The sequence below is a fragment of the Cheilinus undulatus genome, linkage group 11 (genome assembly GCF_018320785.1).
Source record: "Cheilinus undulatus linkage group 11, ASM1832078v1, whole genome shotgun sequence".
In the NCBI taxonomy this organism is placed as follows: Eukaryota; Metazoa; Chordata; class Actinopteri; order Labriformes; family Labridae; genus Cheilinus; species Cheilinus undulatus.
The window spans coordinates 28,396,039-28,410,432 of record NC_054875.1 but is presented as its reverse complement, the minus strand read 5'-3'; the positions used below and the strand labels follow the sequence as shown (position 1 = coordinate 28,410,432).

General features: G+C 40.0%; 1 protein-coding gene across 5 annotated transcripts in view; it reads left to right on the top strand.

The window, feature by feature from the left end:
* LOC121517481 (cyclin-dependent kinase 17-like) overlaps positions 1 to 14,394 on the top strand; it is a 70,745-nt gene that overhangs the window by 16,513 nt on the left and 39,838 nt on the right. The window contains exon 1 of one of the 5 annotated variants that reach the window (XM_041799287.1): positions 10,958 to 11,899. The exons of the other annotated variants lie outside the window; for them this stretch is intronic. Coding sequence (XP_041655221.1) covers positions 11,716 to 11,899 — 184 coding nt within the window. The 5' untranslated portion in view covers positions 10,958 to 11,715. Of the gene's footprint in view, positions 1 to 10,957; positions 11,900 to 14,394 lie in introns of those variants that run through there. 5 annotated transcript variants of the gene reach the window in all.

The following is a 14,394-nucleotide window of genomic DNA, read 5'->3' as shown; positions in this document are numbered from 1 at the left end:
GTTTGTTGTCATGTCTGTGGTCTCCCACATTAAAAAAAAATTCAAGATTTGAACATTTTTGAGTGTGTGGCCAACCTTAAATAAGAAAACACTATGAAACACAAACCCCTGACTGAGAGGCAACACGCAGAAGTCCCCACTCCTAAAGCTTTTGGCCTCTGAGGCCAGAACTGGGATTTTTAGCACTGAGGCGAAGTACACCTTAATGAGCAATCAGTGGTTTCACCAGGGCTGAGCAGAGGACAACAGGAGGGGAGAAGGGACACACAGGACAAGGAACAACATGCAGTCATACCAACAGTGTGTTCTGTAACACATGCCATGATCAAACTGACAAGGGTGGAGCTGCATTGCTACTTCAATGAATGAAGCAGTTAGCCACATTTAGCTTGTTTACTCTAAAGTTGTGTTCAACTGTGCAAGATTTGGGGTTTGAGAGTGGAGACTGGCTGTAAGTGAATAAATTAGTCTGTGGTGTACTGTGTTGGTCATCTTGCTGCACAATGAAATATGTAAAAACAAAGCAGTTGAATCTTTAATTAGTTATCGTCATGTGAGGTCTTAAATTTTAAAATTGATTATGATTTAAAATATTTTAGTGTGTGACAGACTTCATCAGTCTATATATATGCTGTATAAGACCCTGTACTGTTGACCTCCAAATTGTACTTAGATCAACCTTGAATGGACATACCATACCATGGTCATGTGATTTTATATTTTACAATTCAGAATTTAATACAAAAACTGTGGAATTGTAAAAGTGAGATTATATCTGAGACTCATTATTGTGTGATCAAAATCCATAATCTCTGCATCCTGAATGGATACAAGGTTTACCACTAAAGCAATTACTCACATTCATCCAGGCTGTTTCTTTATTATTTCTCTCCTCTTTGACCCAGTGTTAAATTTGTCAACTAAAACTATGACTAAAACTATTGATCGACAGCCTTTTTGTTTTCCATGACAAAAACTAGACTAAAACTAACAAAAATATATCTGGGATGACTAGAACTGACAAAATCTAAGTTTACTTTTTAATTTTTTTGAAACTAGACTAAAATGTAATGTAGTTTTTGTCAGACATTCAAAGTCTGTGATATTTCTCCACTGTGGGTAAATCCTTCAAATGCATCTGTAGCTCTTCTGCCTCTCAGCTTTAGAAAGCAGGGACCCCAGGTCTGGCAGGGTGCAGAGAACATGCTACCATAATTTGGTACCAAATTTAGGCAAGAAAATAAATACTTGGACTAAAAGTAAAGACCAAAATGTGAGGACTTTTTATGGACTAAAACTAGACTAAAATGTTTTGAGTTTTCGTCAACTAAAATTAGACTAAAACTGAAAAGGATAGAAATGACTAAAATGTGAAAAAAACATAATGACATTTCATTTAAAGACTAAAACTAAAATGAAAAATACCTTCCAAAATTAACACTACTTTGACCTTTGTTATTTTCTTGCGGCAGCATTTTCTATAATTTCACATCTTCTGTAGTTTAGTATTTGTGCATTGACAGAATGACCAAATAGTCATCTGAGCTTGTGTACAATATTAAAAGTTTTATAGCGCAACCTGGAGCAATACTGCCATCTCTGGGTGAGAGACTAATCCACACACTGATGCCATGTATATTTAATTTTTCTGCAAGCATAAAGGGATGTGTGTGTTGATTAGTGCATGCAGGCATTTTTGAGTGTGAGTGTAAAACGGTGTTTACTGACACAACTTGGCTATCCTCCCAACAGCTACGACAAATCTGGAGGGTAAAACTCTAATGACCTTAATCCAACGTACACAAACACACGCATATGCACAATGCTCACACCACCCACATGCTCATAAAACCACTTTTTCCATCTGTCTGTCTGCATTATGTAATGGAACGTGTGGTCTGTGTATATATGGATCCCCATAATCTCATTTCCTAGTGCAACAGAACGGCTTATATCAGGAGAGATGGGTAGGAGACACGGGGAGAAAATAAAGACGAGGATGGAGTGAGGTGAGAGTCAGAGAAAATGGTAAGAGATTGATTACAAGGGAGTGAGCGATGAAGAGAGAGAAATGAAATGTATAGATAAAAAGAAGGAGCAACAGAGAGTTAGGGGAGTGTTAGTTCAACAATAGCTCCTTCAGGAGTCGTCTTAGCTTTGTGCTTCATATCCCCTGAGTAAGTTGCACATGGACCACAGAGGGACTCCATTGAACGTCCATTGAACTCTCGCTGGCAGGAGAGCTAGGCTTGTATCTGGACTGTATAGTTCACTACAATCCTGCTAGCTGGGGATGTAATAATGGATTAATAAAACTTAACATGATCCATGTAAAGACAAATGGTTAACTGCATAAAGGATTGAATATAGTTTTATTTATTTTTGCTTCCAAAAATATTCTCTACACTTTATGAGAGAAACAAGAGTATATTGCTGTTTAAACAGAATTGGCCTAAATCATTTTTCATTCCACTCATTTTTATTTTGATTGCACCAAATGACAACAAAACTGTAAACCATGATAAGTTGATATGAAGTTATCAACTCAGTTTTACTTTTACATTTATATTGAGTTACATTTTTAAGTTTAAGCTGTGAAAATGCATGGTACAAACGTGTCCAAAGCCCAAAGGCATCTTGGGAACCTCATCAGATTAAGGGATTATTGTTTTATACTATTAATACAATGACAGGAAATACTTAGATTGAGAACTGTTTACTTAAAACTAAAAGTGTGTTCCACCAACTCAGAAAAATAGAGCTGAAATAGCTATTTTGGATAATCAAGTTAACAGCTAATTTCTAACAAGCTCACTTTTTTCAAATTACTTATAGTTTCAAAGTGCTAACACTTTGAAAAAAAAAACTACTAACCTTAAAGATATTTTAATGCTCAAGAGAAACTCATAGATTAGTAGGCACTAAGGTACTTTAACATTGCCACCATATTTGTGTGATTTATACAGCATGCCAAGGTTTGCTACAATAATTAGTTGTAGTTCCATCCAAAGAGCTTTCAGTACTGTGTGATCTTTACTGGTATTAGCATTGCCCCTGACTGAGGATTTACAGGGACAAATCTGATTGGTAAGATTTTGCCCTAGTGCAGTGGTTCTGGGGTGGGGGTGGTGGTGGGGGGTGGACCAACAATCTCAATTAGGGCAAGGGGCCTCATCTGCTCTGAGATTGTCAGGATTAGATGTACATATATTTCTCGAACTATGGTTGAAAACATAATGTAAGAAGGCCTACCAGGGACAAGATTTTGGAGTTTTTCTGTGGGATTTTTGTACTTATTCATTCTGTAGAGAAATTATAAAGTCAGGCACTGATGTTGGACCAGAAGGCTCGGCTCATAATCTCTGTTCCAGCTTATCCCAAAGGGGCTAGATGGGGTTGAGTTAAGGGCTCTGTGCGGACCAGTCATGTCCTTCCACACCAAGCTCATCAAACCATGTCTTCATAGTCCTTACTTTGTGTGCTGGGGCACAGTAATGTTGTAATAGAAAAGGGCCTTCCTCAAACTGTTGACGCAAAGTTTAAAGCATAGCATTGCCCAAAATGTCTTAGTAGACTGACACATTAAGATTGCCCTTCACTAAAGATAAGGGGCCAAAACCCTGAATAACAGCCCCATACCATTATTCCTCCTCCACCAAACTTCACAGTTGGCTCAATGCAGTCAGGTAGGTAATCTGCCAAACCCAGACTCACCCATCTGACTGCCAGTCAGAGAAGCGTGATTCGTCACCCACAGATTATGTTTCTACTGCTCCACAGTCTGGTGGACACTGCTCCACTGTTCACTGCACAGTTTTTGTGTTTACATGAATGCCAGAGGAAGTTCAGAACTCTTTAGCTGTGGAATAAGCAGAGCGTTGGCGACTTTTAAGCACCATGGGCTTTAGCAGTCATTGGCCTTGCTCTGTGATTTCAAAAGGCCTCCCACTTCATGGTTGAGTTTCTGTTTTTCCTGAAAGCTTTCACTTTCTGATACTTTCATTAATAATTGACTGGGGAACATCCAGCAGGGATGCAATTTTTTATTGCAAAGGTGGCATCCAACTCTGTACCATGCTTGAAGTCACTGAGCTCTTCAGAACAACCCATTTGGTATCACAAATGTTTGCAAATGGAGACTGCATGGCTAGGGGCTTGATTTTATACACCTGTGGCAACAGGTCTTGAAACCTCCGAATTCAATAATTAACAGGCGTGGCCAATTTTTGTCCATATAGCGTATTTGTAGCCACCTATGTATGCTTTCAGACTTTTTTTTATGTGATTGCCATCTGCGTGTGCTATAGATATATCAATGCCACATCTCATGTTAGAAATGAAGCATTGTATGTTGTCATTTCAACGTTTTTCATCAGCTTATATTATGCTGTACTGCTGCACTCTAGGATGATGGTTGCAATACATTACCTCATCAATAATAAGCATTCACACATGCAGCTCTCTTGCTATGATGATGGACTATGGAGTGAAATGTTTTAAAAGGTGAGTGATGTTATCTGGGTGTCTTTACACAGCGAACTGTTGATGAATACTATCAAAAGACCAAAATAGAAAATATTCCACAGAATGGGGCATTGTGGGAAGGCAATCCCTAACACCCAAGCATAGTGTTGTTATGTGGGAAACAGTGCAAGATGGCAGCAAAGTGTCTTTAAAAATGGACACTGTGAACCTCCATGAAGCTGGAATAGAATGATGCTTGTTTCATAAGTAGGTGTTTGACTATGAGATTGGCAGTCATACAAGGCTTTTATATATTAATCGTCAAACATTTAACTGTATAGTTTCATAGTTTACATTTGTGGTATCGTGACAAAACTGACAACAAATCTGTAGAAGACTGTCCAGGACAAAATCAATGCACATCACTTGATCATACAAGCATGTTTGAATGGTTCTAAACATGTTAAGTGATTACAAATATGCAGCCTGCCTGATAGAGAAAGTGTAGGCTAAACTGTATAACAAAAGTCATGTGCAAGACTTGGTATCAGTTGTAAAACAGTCGGTCTGGCAGTGACTTCATTCTGTGTAATCCACATCTGTCCTTGAGCACACAAAAGCCCTAAAAAGGACATTACAGAAGCTGAAGCTAAAGCAGAAGCTCCTCTATTATTAAAACGGTGATAAGGTGTAGTTTGAAATGTTAAGAGGTACACTGTGTTCGTGTGTGTATTTCTCACTGGTCCTTCGCGCTGACTCACTGTGTGCCACTCAGCAGTCGGAGCACGTCGCAGTCTTTAATAGAGCCACATGATGATGCAATCTCCTTTCCTGCTGCACTAAAGAAACCGTCCAGCCTTTTTTTCTGCCTTTCTCAAACTTACTCTCTGCATCTGATGGAGGATTCAATAAAATTTCCCTTTCATCTGTCTACTTAACTGCGAGGTTATGTGTGTATGTTAGAGGTGTCTGGCCTGTTGCCAGTTGCCTGAGAGCTTTTACAGGTTTGTGGTCCATCTGTTGCTAACAGGGCCAACACCCACTCTCTGCACACTGTACTTATTTCTCCCTTTACCGCTACCTCATCTTTTCCTCCGTCTGAAAATCTGTACTTGCGCTGCTGAGGATTACTGGGCCCTGCTGTCTCTTTCGCCCAGAGAAAAGAGTCTGCTGAAAGCTTCCCACTCTTTTACTCAAGCTGCTATTTCTGACACAGCCACAGATGTCTCCTCTCATTCTTTTCACTCTCCTCTGTCCATGTCGCTCCACATACATACATCATAACTCTATATTTAACCTCCAGATAACACCAGAACAGGGCGAAGATAAAAGACAAAAAGGTTTTTTAAAGACCCCCCTTATCTCTCTTACTGTGCACTGCCCTTATCTGTGCCAGGGATTTAATGTGCTGCATTAACAGCATTAATCGCCGCTGCCCCTCTCCCTCACTCCCTGTACACTCCCTTGGCCGTCCATTTACTCGAGCCAAGCCTCTTCGCTCACTCCCAGATTGGATTTGAAAAGAACAATGGAGTGGACTCCTTTTATGTAGTTGTAAGCTTTTTGTGCATGTTGCTGTAACATTAGCTTTAGCTTGGGGCAAACATGTAGCGAAAGAATGCTGGTGGTTTTCAGAGCTCTATAGGTCTGGGAGGGGTAGGGGAAGGCGTTGGGACCAGCATGCTCAGAGCCAGTAGCTGACAGTAGGCACTATGGTTCCAGTAATTGAATAATAAGATTCCTTAGATGCAGATAAAAGGTTTAGAGGTAATTACCGCAGTCTAAATTCCCCCTCCCTTCAGCCTCCTGAGTGCGTTCCTTTTTGTGCTTGTGTATTCCTCTGGGATGTCATATGCACTTTGATTTTTATTGTCTCACTGGTCTGGAGGCAGACTGTAGGATTTACGGTGAAAAAAATATAATTTCATTGAACAAATGTGATGAAAAAAGTGTTTCAGAACAAGGAATAAGTTAAAAAAAGCTGCACAGAGGTTGCTGCAGAGCATGAGAGCAATCTTTGATGTAGACAGTAGTGCATACAAAGAGACAGTGATGGGCAGAGGGCTGAGTGGCAAGCTTTTGTCCTTGACTTCTTAAGCTCAAGGATGCGACATCAATACAGTGTCAATGCCATAAAAACTGCAATTAACTATCTGCATGACTTTAGTTTTAAGCGTGAGGCCAAGAGGAAACATTGCTTGCATCACGTGGAGCACATAAAGTGCACACCTAAAGCCCTCCCAAATATTTATTTTATACACACCTCATTCCTCGCTAGATTAAACATGTTTTCCAAATGTGTTAAGTACTAAGTCTGCTAAAGATCTAACATATTTACTCAGCTATGCTAGCCAGATCATTAGATCTTAGCTGCTGTCAAATATGGCTGTGTGTTTATACAAACGGTCTTATAATTAAGCACAGTCTTATTGACATGTAGGGTGTGAGAGCTTTTCTGCATGAGTGTGTTTGGTTAGTTAAGGTCTAAAGCAGACACTTGAGATTATTGACATGAAGGGAGAGGTGAGGATTCGCTTCACAGCTGTCTAACTCATTTGAAGATCAGTTTTTTTAAAGCGTTAATCCTTCAGTATATTCTGAGGAAAGATAGAATTTGATGCTTTATCTTGCTGACATTTTTGGATGCAGTGACATTCAATACAGTAATGTTGAGAACGCTTCTTTTCATGTTGGTTGCATGAGCTACGCTTCCATGAAGTGTAGCTAATGACCAACAACAATTGTTGCTTTTTTTTTTTTTGCCTTTTTCTCACATTTCTCATCATATAGTATTTATTACCTCTTTATAATACAGTACATTCAGAAAGTATTCAGACCCCCTTCACATTTTCAATTATTCTTTATTACAGCCTGATGCTACAGCCAGAAAAAAAGTATTCTTATTTAACTACACTCGGTACCCTATCATGACAAGATGAAAGCAGATTTATTACAAATTAAAACCGAAATATGACATTGACATAAGTACTGAAAATCAGCTCAGGTGCCCATTTCTCCTGATCATTGCAGAGATGTTTCTATACCTTGATTAACAGTCCACCTGTGGTCAAATACATTTATTAGACATAATTTGGAGACTTTTTCGCAAACTTTTTTGGGCTTTCATGTAAGGCCTTCTGTAGAGAGATGCTTGCCTTTCCAAATCATGTCCAATCAATTTGATATATGACAGGTGGACTAAAGTCAAGGTGTAGAAACATCTCAGAAAATATCCAAATAATAATAGGAGCCTGAGCTAAATTTCAAGGTTGTTACAAAGGTTCTTAAAGGGATACCTCAACACTTTGGCAAATTCGCCAATTGCCATAATTCCTATAGTCTTAGTAGTAGGCCCATTTCCTTTAGTTGTCGGTGCAAGCTGTTTCTAGATCTGGAGGGACCGTTAACCAGCTGCACCGCTAACTTATGTTAGCAGATGGAATTTATGCTTTCCCTCATCAAACTCATCGGAACTACACTCCAGACATGGCTGCTGCACTGTGTCACTCTGCCCAGTGGTTCATTTAAGAAATAGTTCAGAGTATTTGCTTCATGTGTCGTAATGTTACATAACTATACGTTGTTATTTCATAGCGTGGTGAATGTACAGGTTACAACTTGTCCACAAGAGCATTTTGGAGTTGTTGGATTGTGTATTTGCTGAGTTTGATGGGGAAAAGCATAAATTCTGTCTGCTAACATAGGTTAGCGGTGCAGCTGGTTTAACTGTCCCCCCAGATCTAGAAACAGCTTGAACCGACAACTAAAGGAAACGAACCTATTACTGACACAGAATTATGGCAATGGGCGAATTTTCCAAAATGTTGAAGTAATCCTTTAATACCTATTCCAGAGTGATTTTTTTTTACTTTAAATAAATTTGTAAAAAAATTCAAAAATTCTGTTTTTATTTTGTCATGATGGGGTACAGAGTGTAGATGCATTAGAATAAAAAATATTTTTTACTGTATCATCTGGCTGCAACATAACTAAATTGAAAAAGGTGAGGGGGGTCTGAATAGTTTCTGAATTACTTTCATTAGACAGCCTTATGAAATAAAAGCAGCCATAACATGTTTAGAGATCTTTCTTAGGAAGAAAGAAAAACTAAAATTGATATATAAGTTAGATAACTTTTTTTTTTCTATTTCAAAAAGTGTTTATTCACTGCAACAACCTACTGACAGACTGTGGGCTCTGTAGAGCACTAAATAAAATGTGATCCTTTCTCATTATGTTTAAACTTTGCTATTTGTATTAAATAACAGGTTTAATGCTGGAAGGTTCACTGAGGTAACTGACAAAGTGCTTGAAATAGCACAACAAACATCCTTCTCCAGTGTAAATTATTTATTAAAGTAGAATGGGGAAAGATATGAAGGTAGGTCTGAGGTACTAAGCTCCGCTTAAACTCCACACTATTTATATTTACAGCTGATATAGGCTGATAAACTGCAGGTACATCAGAGAAATGATCATTTCTTCCAGAACATCATGACAGTAATGTTGTTCATTGCTGAAGAACATGGTTCTGAATGACATCAGAACTTGTTCTAGCTTTGAAAACAGGAGCAGTGGTCAGTTGATTACAGAAAATCTGTTGTTGCATCTAGAGCTTGGATGTACCAGGACACATCTCTTGTGTGTGTGGTTGAGATTCCCCTGAAGAGACTGTGTGTTTCTCCAGGTCCAGTTGGGCCTGTGCACCAATATGTAATCTCAACAGGTTAAAAATGTGAAGCATGCAGTTTACAAGAAGCATGGTCTCAGGGTCAAGTGTTGGATAGAGTTATGCTCAAAAGTATCTTGTTTGAGTAGCAATATTTTAAAGTCTTTAACGCCTCCACTTGTTTGTAAAAACAGTACTGAGCCTACAGTACATCTGCCTCTTAATATGTTGACTCTACCATCATTCTGCAGTTTCTTATTTATGACTGATAGTCTGTCTTGTTGCTGCCTGGTAGCACAATAACAGATGTGATAACATTTACAGCTCTTTAATATTTTCTCACTCTCACATTGAACTGGGCAAAGGCATGCGGTATTACACAAATAGGTCGTTTCCACCAAGTGGTCCGGCTCAGTTCAGTGCAGAAAGGCACACATTTATTTGCATTTCCATAGAGCAAAAGTTGGAAAGAGTCAGAAAAAACTGCCCCATACTGTCCCACTTTTTGGCACCCTTCCGTAGGGGTACCAATCTTTCCTATCTGTACCAAAAAAAGTGGAACTACACACACAACAAGAGGGGGTTGCACTGACGTTACATCAGTGCAGCCTCACAGCTGCTCAGCTCAGGGCTGCAAAATGCGGAAGTGAGGAGCGGGCAAAAACGGGAGAAAAACGGACTAATATCTGCTTAAACTGGGAATATTTGGACTCAACAGAGATCCAAACTGTTTCCTAGTCTGTGGATACTGATATCTGGGCACAAATCAAGTTTCCAGATGTTTATCTGGACCTGATTTTGCAGCTGCAAAAGAGGGCCACCCCCATATTAGGGCATGTATTTGAATATTACATTATAGTCCATGTTTGTGTAATGGTCAGGTGTCTGAATACTTTTGTCCATATAGTGTATGTTAAAATAAAAGCCTTTGTAAAATGTGCTTTTAGCAACTAGATAAGAACAAATGCAACCTCTAACATCTTATTTTTACTCATCCCTGCTTGGCCAATCAAATTAATTCTCTTTATTGCTAACTGCCATTTAACTTGTGCTAAAGACTGAATGTTAAGTCACCACAGGAATAAGATCATGTTAAAGAAATAGAGACCTTTTAGTACAAGCAAATTCCCTTGATCCTTGTGATACTGCCCCCCTCTGGTATTACTGCATATTTTGTTTGGACTACACAATTCTAAATTGTTCCCTGTTTAAGAAATGTGTTTGTTTCTACTATATGTCCTGCAGTTGTTTTATGTAGAGCAATGGTGTGTGTATTTATAGAGGTGTGCTGTGTATGTGTGCACAGGCTGAACATGAATAATGGCATGTACTTGAGGTCCAAGGAGGAAGGACGAAGTGTAAAAGAGAACGAGGAGGGTGCAGAGGATGTGCGAGAGGGAGAATATAGGAGCAAGGATGCTGGAGGCGTCACTCAAATGCCTCAGGGTTTCAATTCCTATGCCAGAAATTGATAAGGACATGGAGGAAGAGAGGGTGAGGAGGAAGAATGGAGCCAGAGAGAGAGAAGATAAATGAGATACAGACGACGTGTCGGGAAGAGGCTGATCAGGCAGAAAATGTTGTCATCAGCTCTGCAAAAGAGAGAGAGAATTGTCTTGTGTTTTCCATAACCATCCCTGGACCCAGACAGGGAAAAAGGGAGCAAGGGAGGGAGAGGCAGAGACAGGAGGAGGGAGAGAGAGAGAGGTTGGTATCACATGAGAGGGAGGAGAGTAATAGCAAGGTGAGGGAGGGAGCAGGAGGACTAACAACACTGAAAGCACTGATAGGGGCGCCAAAGGCAGGGAGGGAGTTATCGAGAGAGGGAGTGGAAGGACGGAGAGCAGCAAAACAACCTGAAACAAGGAGGAGGAAGAAGAGGCAGGACACGGGAAAGACATCTGAGGAGAAAACATCTGGAAAAAGACCAAAAGCTGAAAATGGGAAAGAACCAAGAGAAGAAGAAGAGCTGAGAGACAAAATTAGAGGTAGACGTGATGAAGGTTTTCTCTTCCTAAAAGGAGCTGTAAGTTTGTCCCTCTGCACGTGTGCGTCACTGTGAATCATAGATAGAGACTGAACACCTGTTATTCTGAGATGACAGAGCGTAACAGTTTTCAGCATGTGTGCGTCTGTGCGTATGTTGGGCTGTCTCTGCAGCATTTTATCTACCTGCACGCTGTGTGACCTTCCTTAGTCAGCAGGCAGAGTGTGACTGCAGAGAGAAAAAAGAGCGAGAAAAAGGAGAGGTGGAGAGAGGGAGTGTCTACAGGAAGTGGGAAGAGAGATAGTGTGTTAAAGTGGAGTAGTAGCAGAGGGAGTTGTTGCATTGTGATTAGTGTGCTTGTGCCGTCTGCACTGTCCTCTCAATTTAAGACCTGTTCCTTACTGCGTGGGGATCTCTGGGAAAAACAGAGGACTGGATTTTTAACCCTCAAGCGGCAACAGCTACTAAGTCCCACTTCGACCTGGGACACTCAGACTGGACTCAGACAAGCCAAGGATTTGTTATGGCAGTGTGAATTTTCTTCTTGAATTTTTGATCACTCCTTCAACTGCAGTGCTCTGAACACTCTGGAACAATGGATGTGTCAAGCAACCCTCAGGGGTGCCCAGCTCGTGCTCCCATCACAGGAGATCCCAGGACAGGGGAGGCTAGGACGGGAGAGGGGATTAGAATGGGCGAAAGAGACACCCCGCTAAGGCTGTCACCTTTCCGGATGCTCCGAGTGTTGGACTCATGCCGTCCTCCAGGGAACCGTATTGGTGAGTTTCATCACTGTCATCTCAGTTGTCAAGTCTGTCCTGTACACTGATGACAGGTGAAAACAGTGACATTTTTCTGAGCTAAAATGAGGCTAGGTTGATAAGTCCATTCAATAACAACATAGTATTTGACCATATAAAAGCCTGTAATAGGTGTGCACCACTTACCATTCAATTTTACAGTTTCACCAGTAATTGTGATCAACCCAGTGGTGTAGCCAGACTTTTTTGGACTCCGGTGGCCCAACAGGGTGGCCTGTTGTATTTGTGCTCAGATACAAGTATAAATGGCACTTATCTTTCCTGTCTGAGCTTTGTCTAAGCTTTGTGTTGTCAAAGGGTCCCAAAAAAAACCCAAAACAAAACAAAAATATCTTTAATAAAAGCAAAACCCACCTAAGTGATCTTTCATTCATTACTTTCCTTAAAGTGACATCAACGTTAGAAAAAAATGAAACCTGAATAGTCCACAAAACTGTTTTAAGTACAAGTTTTGCCTCTGACGAAGCACATAGCAAACATAGATTAGAATTTATGGGTGGCCAGTCAGATTTTTAGGGTGGCCATGAACCACCCTATCGACCACTTGGTGTGGCTCTGTCACCTGCCACCCAGCTTCAGTTGCAGGCCTTAAAGATGCAGTGTGCAAAATTGGGGAATATTAGCAGCATCAAGCAGCGGGATTCTAGATTGCAATGTTCATCCTTGGTATCAGCCATCGCATCCAGTGGAATTAAACAACTGTTTTTCTGTTATTAACCCCCTTCAGCAGTACTTAAAAAAATAAAAAATGCAAAAATCCAAGATGGCTGACTCAGTGGAAGGGACTGCCATGTCTGAATGTAAGGCTTATGCTAAGCTCACTTATAAAATGATTTTATATATTAAGGTGATTGACAATCTAGAACTGACGTTGCCCTATATGACAAGAAGAGACACATTTTACGTTTCAAGTAAGCAGCTGAGCTGTTCCAATGATGCTATCCATGCCCACCAGAAGCTTTTCTAGCAAGCCTGGAACTTAGATGACTTTCCAGGGGTCTTTAAAGATTAAACCCACACTGGTAACTCAGATATTGAAAGTCTTATATCCATTATTCATGGATTTTTTAACATCTCTGCCACTAGCTTAGCATTAGCCACCACTAGAGTTCCCAAAACTGATGTCACACGGGCTGTGATGACCAATGGCAGGCTTTACTGGCGTGTTTTGCCGAGCAGCGCATGTGGAAACAGGAGGAAAGAGCCAGAATGACTCATAAAGAGGAGAAAGAGACACAGAGAGGCTGTGATGTGCCCCGCTGTGTCACTGCAGACAGGGAATGATTTGAATACTGAATCAAAAGACACCAATTCCAAAAAGCACAAGGAATTTTTTGGGAATATGAGGGTATTTTATAAAGAGTTTTTGTCACAGAATAATTACTTTTTCAGTTTTTGGTCCCCAAAAAAATGGGAGAACAAGTTTAGCAAAAAAAGTCATTGTCATTATTGTTTACTGTAGTTTCCATTTAATTTTTTTTTTTTTTTTTTTTTGGTGCCATTTTTAAAATTCTAGCGACTTTGATGCAGCACACATATTCTTAAAGCCAAGGTTTTCCTGAACAGACTGTTTAGAGCTTGACTGTGCACCACAGAGTTAAATTTTAAAAGCTTTCAATACAAGAAGTCTAGGTGAAACACAATGTTTGAAAAAATAGCTTTGGACCCAGAGGGTAAACACTAATTTACATAAGCCTTTTTATAGATATTGTGTTTAATTTTTACCAAGTTTGATCTGCTGAATACTACTAGATTAAATATTACACGCTGCACCTTTAAAAGCTTACCATATAGACATACTCATGTTGCTGATGCCCTTGTTTGCCTTTTTAGCTCATAAAAAAGCATAATTAATTCATAAATTCATATCCAGATGAAAACTCCTCCTCCTAGTTGAATTTCAAAATATAATTTCCTTTATGTGGCTGGATTAAAAATTAAATAGGCAGTTGGTTGGCCAGGGGCACTGAGTTTGTGTTTCTTCAGGGATCCCATGCTCTCCTTCAAGAACTTCTTCTGAATATTTTATTCATTTGCTTGTTAGCTCATTGGCTTCAGGATCTCTATTCCTGCTGTTTGTGCTAAATTCAGACAGGATGTGATAAATCCCTTCAAAAATGTTTAAGAGCTCCTGAAAAAGTGAAATTGTTCCACTCTATTAAGGGGTTAATAGATTAGATGAGGACACTCTCTGCTAACTGTGCCAGTGAACCCTGCTGAGCTCTCTGGCTGGCCTTGACAGCTGACAGGCCCCAAGATTTCCATTACTCTTTGAAGGGCTGTTAAAGCGAATCTTACTCTTACTCTACCTCTTTAAAGATCCTTTCCGACGGCTTTTCAATCATTTTTTTGAAGCGCTGCCAGCATGTGCCAGGGCGTGATTTCCAGCCAAGTGGAGTCCACGTAGAGTTAGGTGAGGTAAGGATAGTCCTATAACAGCCCACTCACTTCTG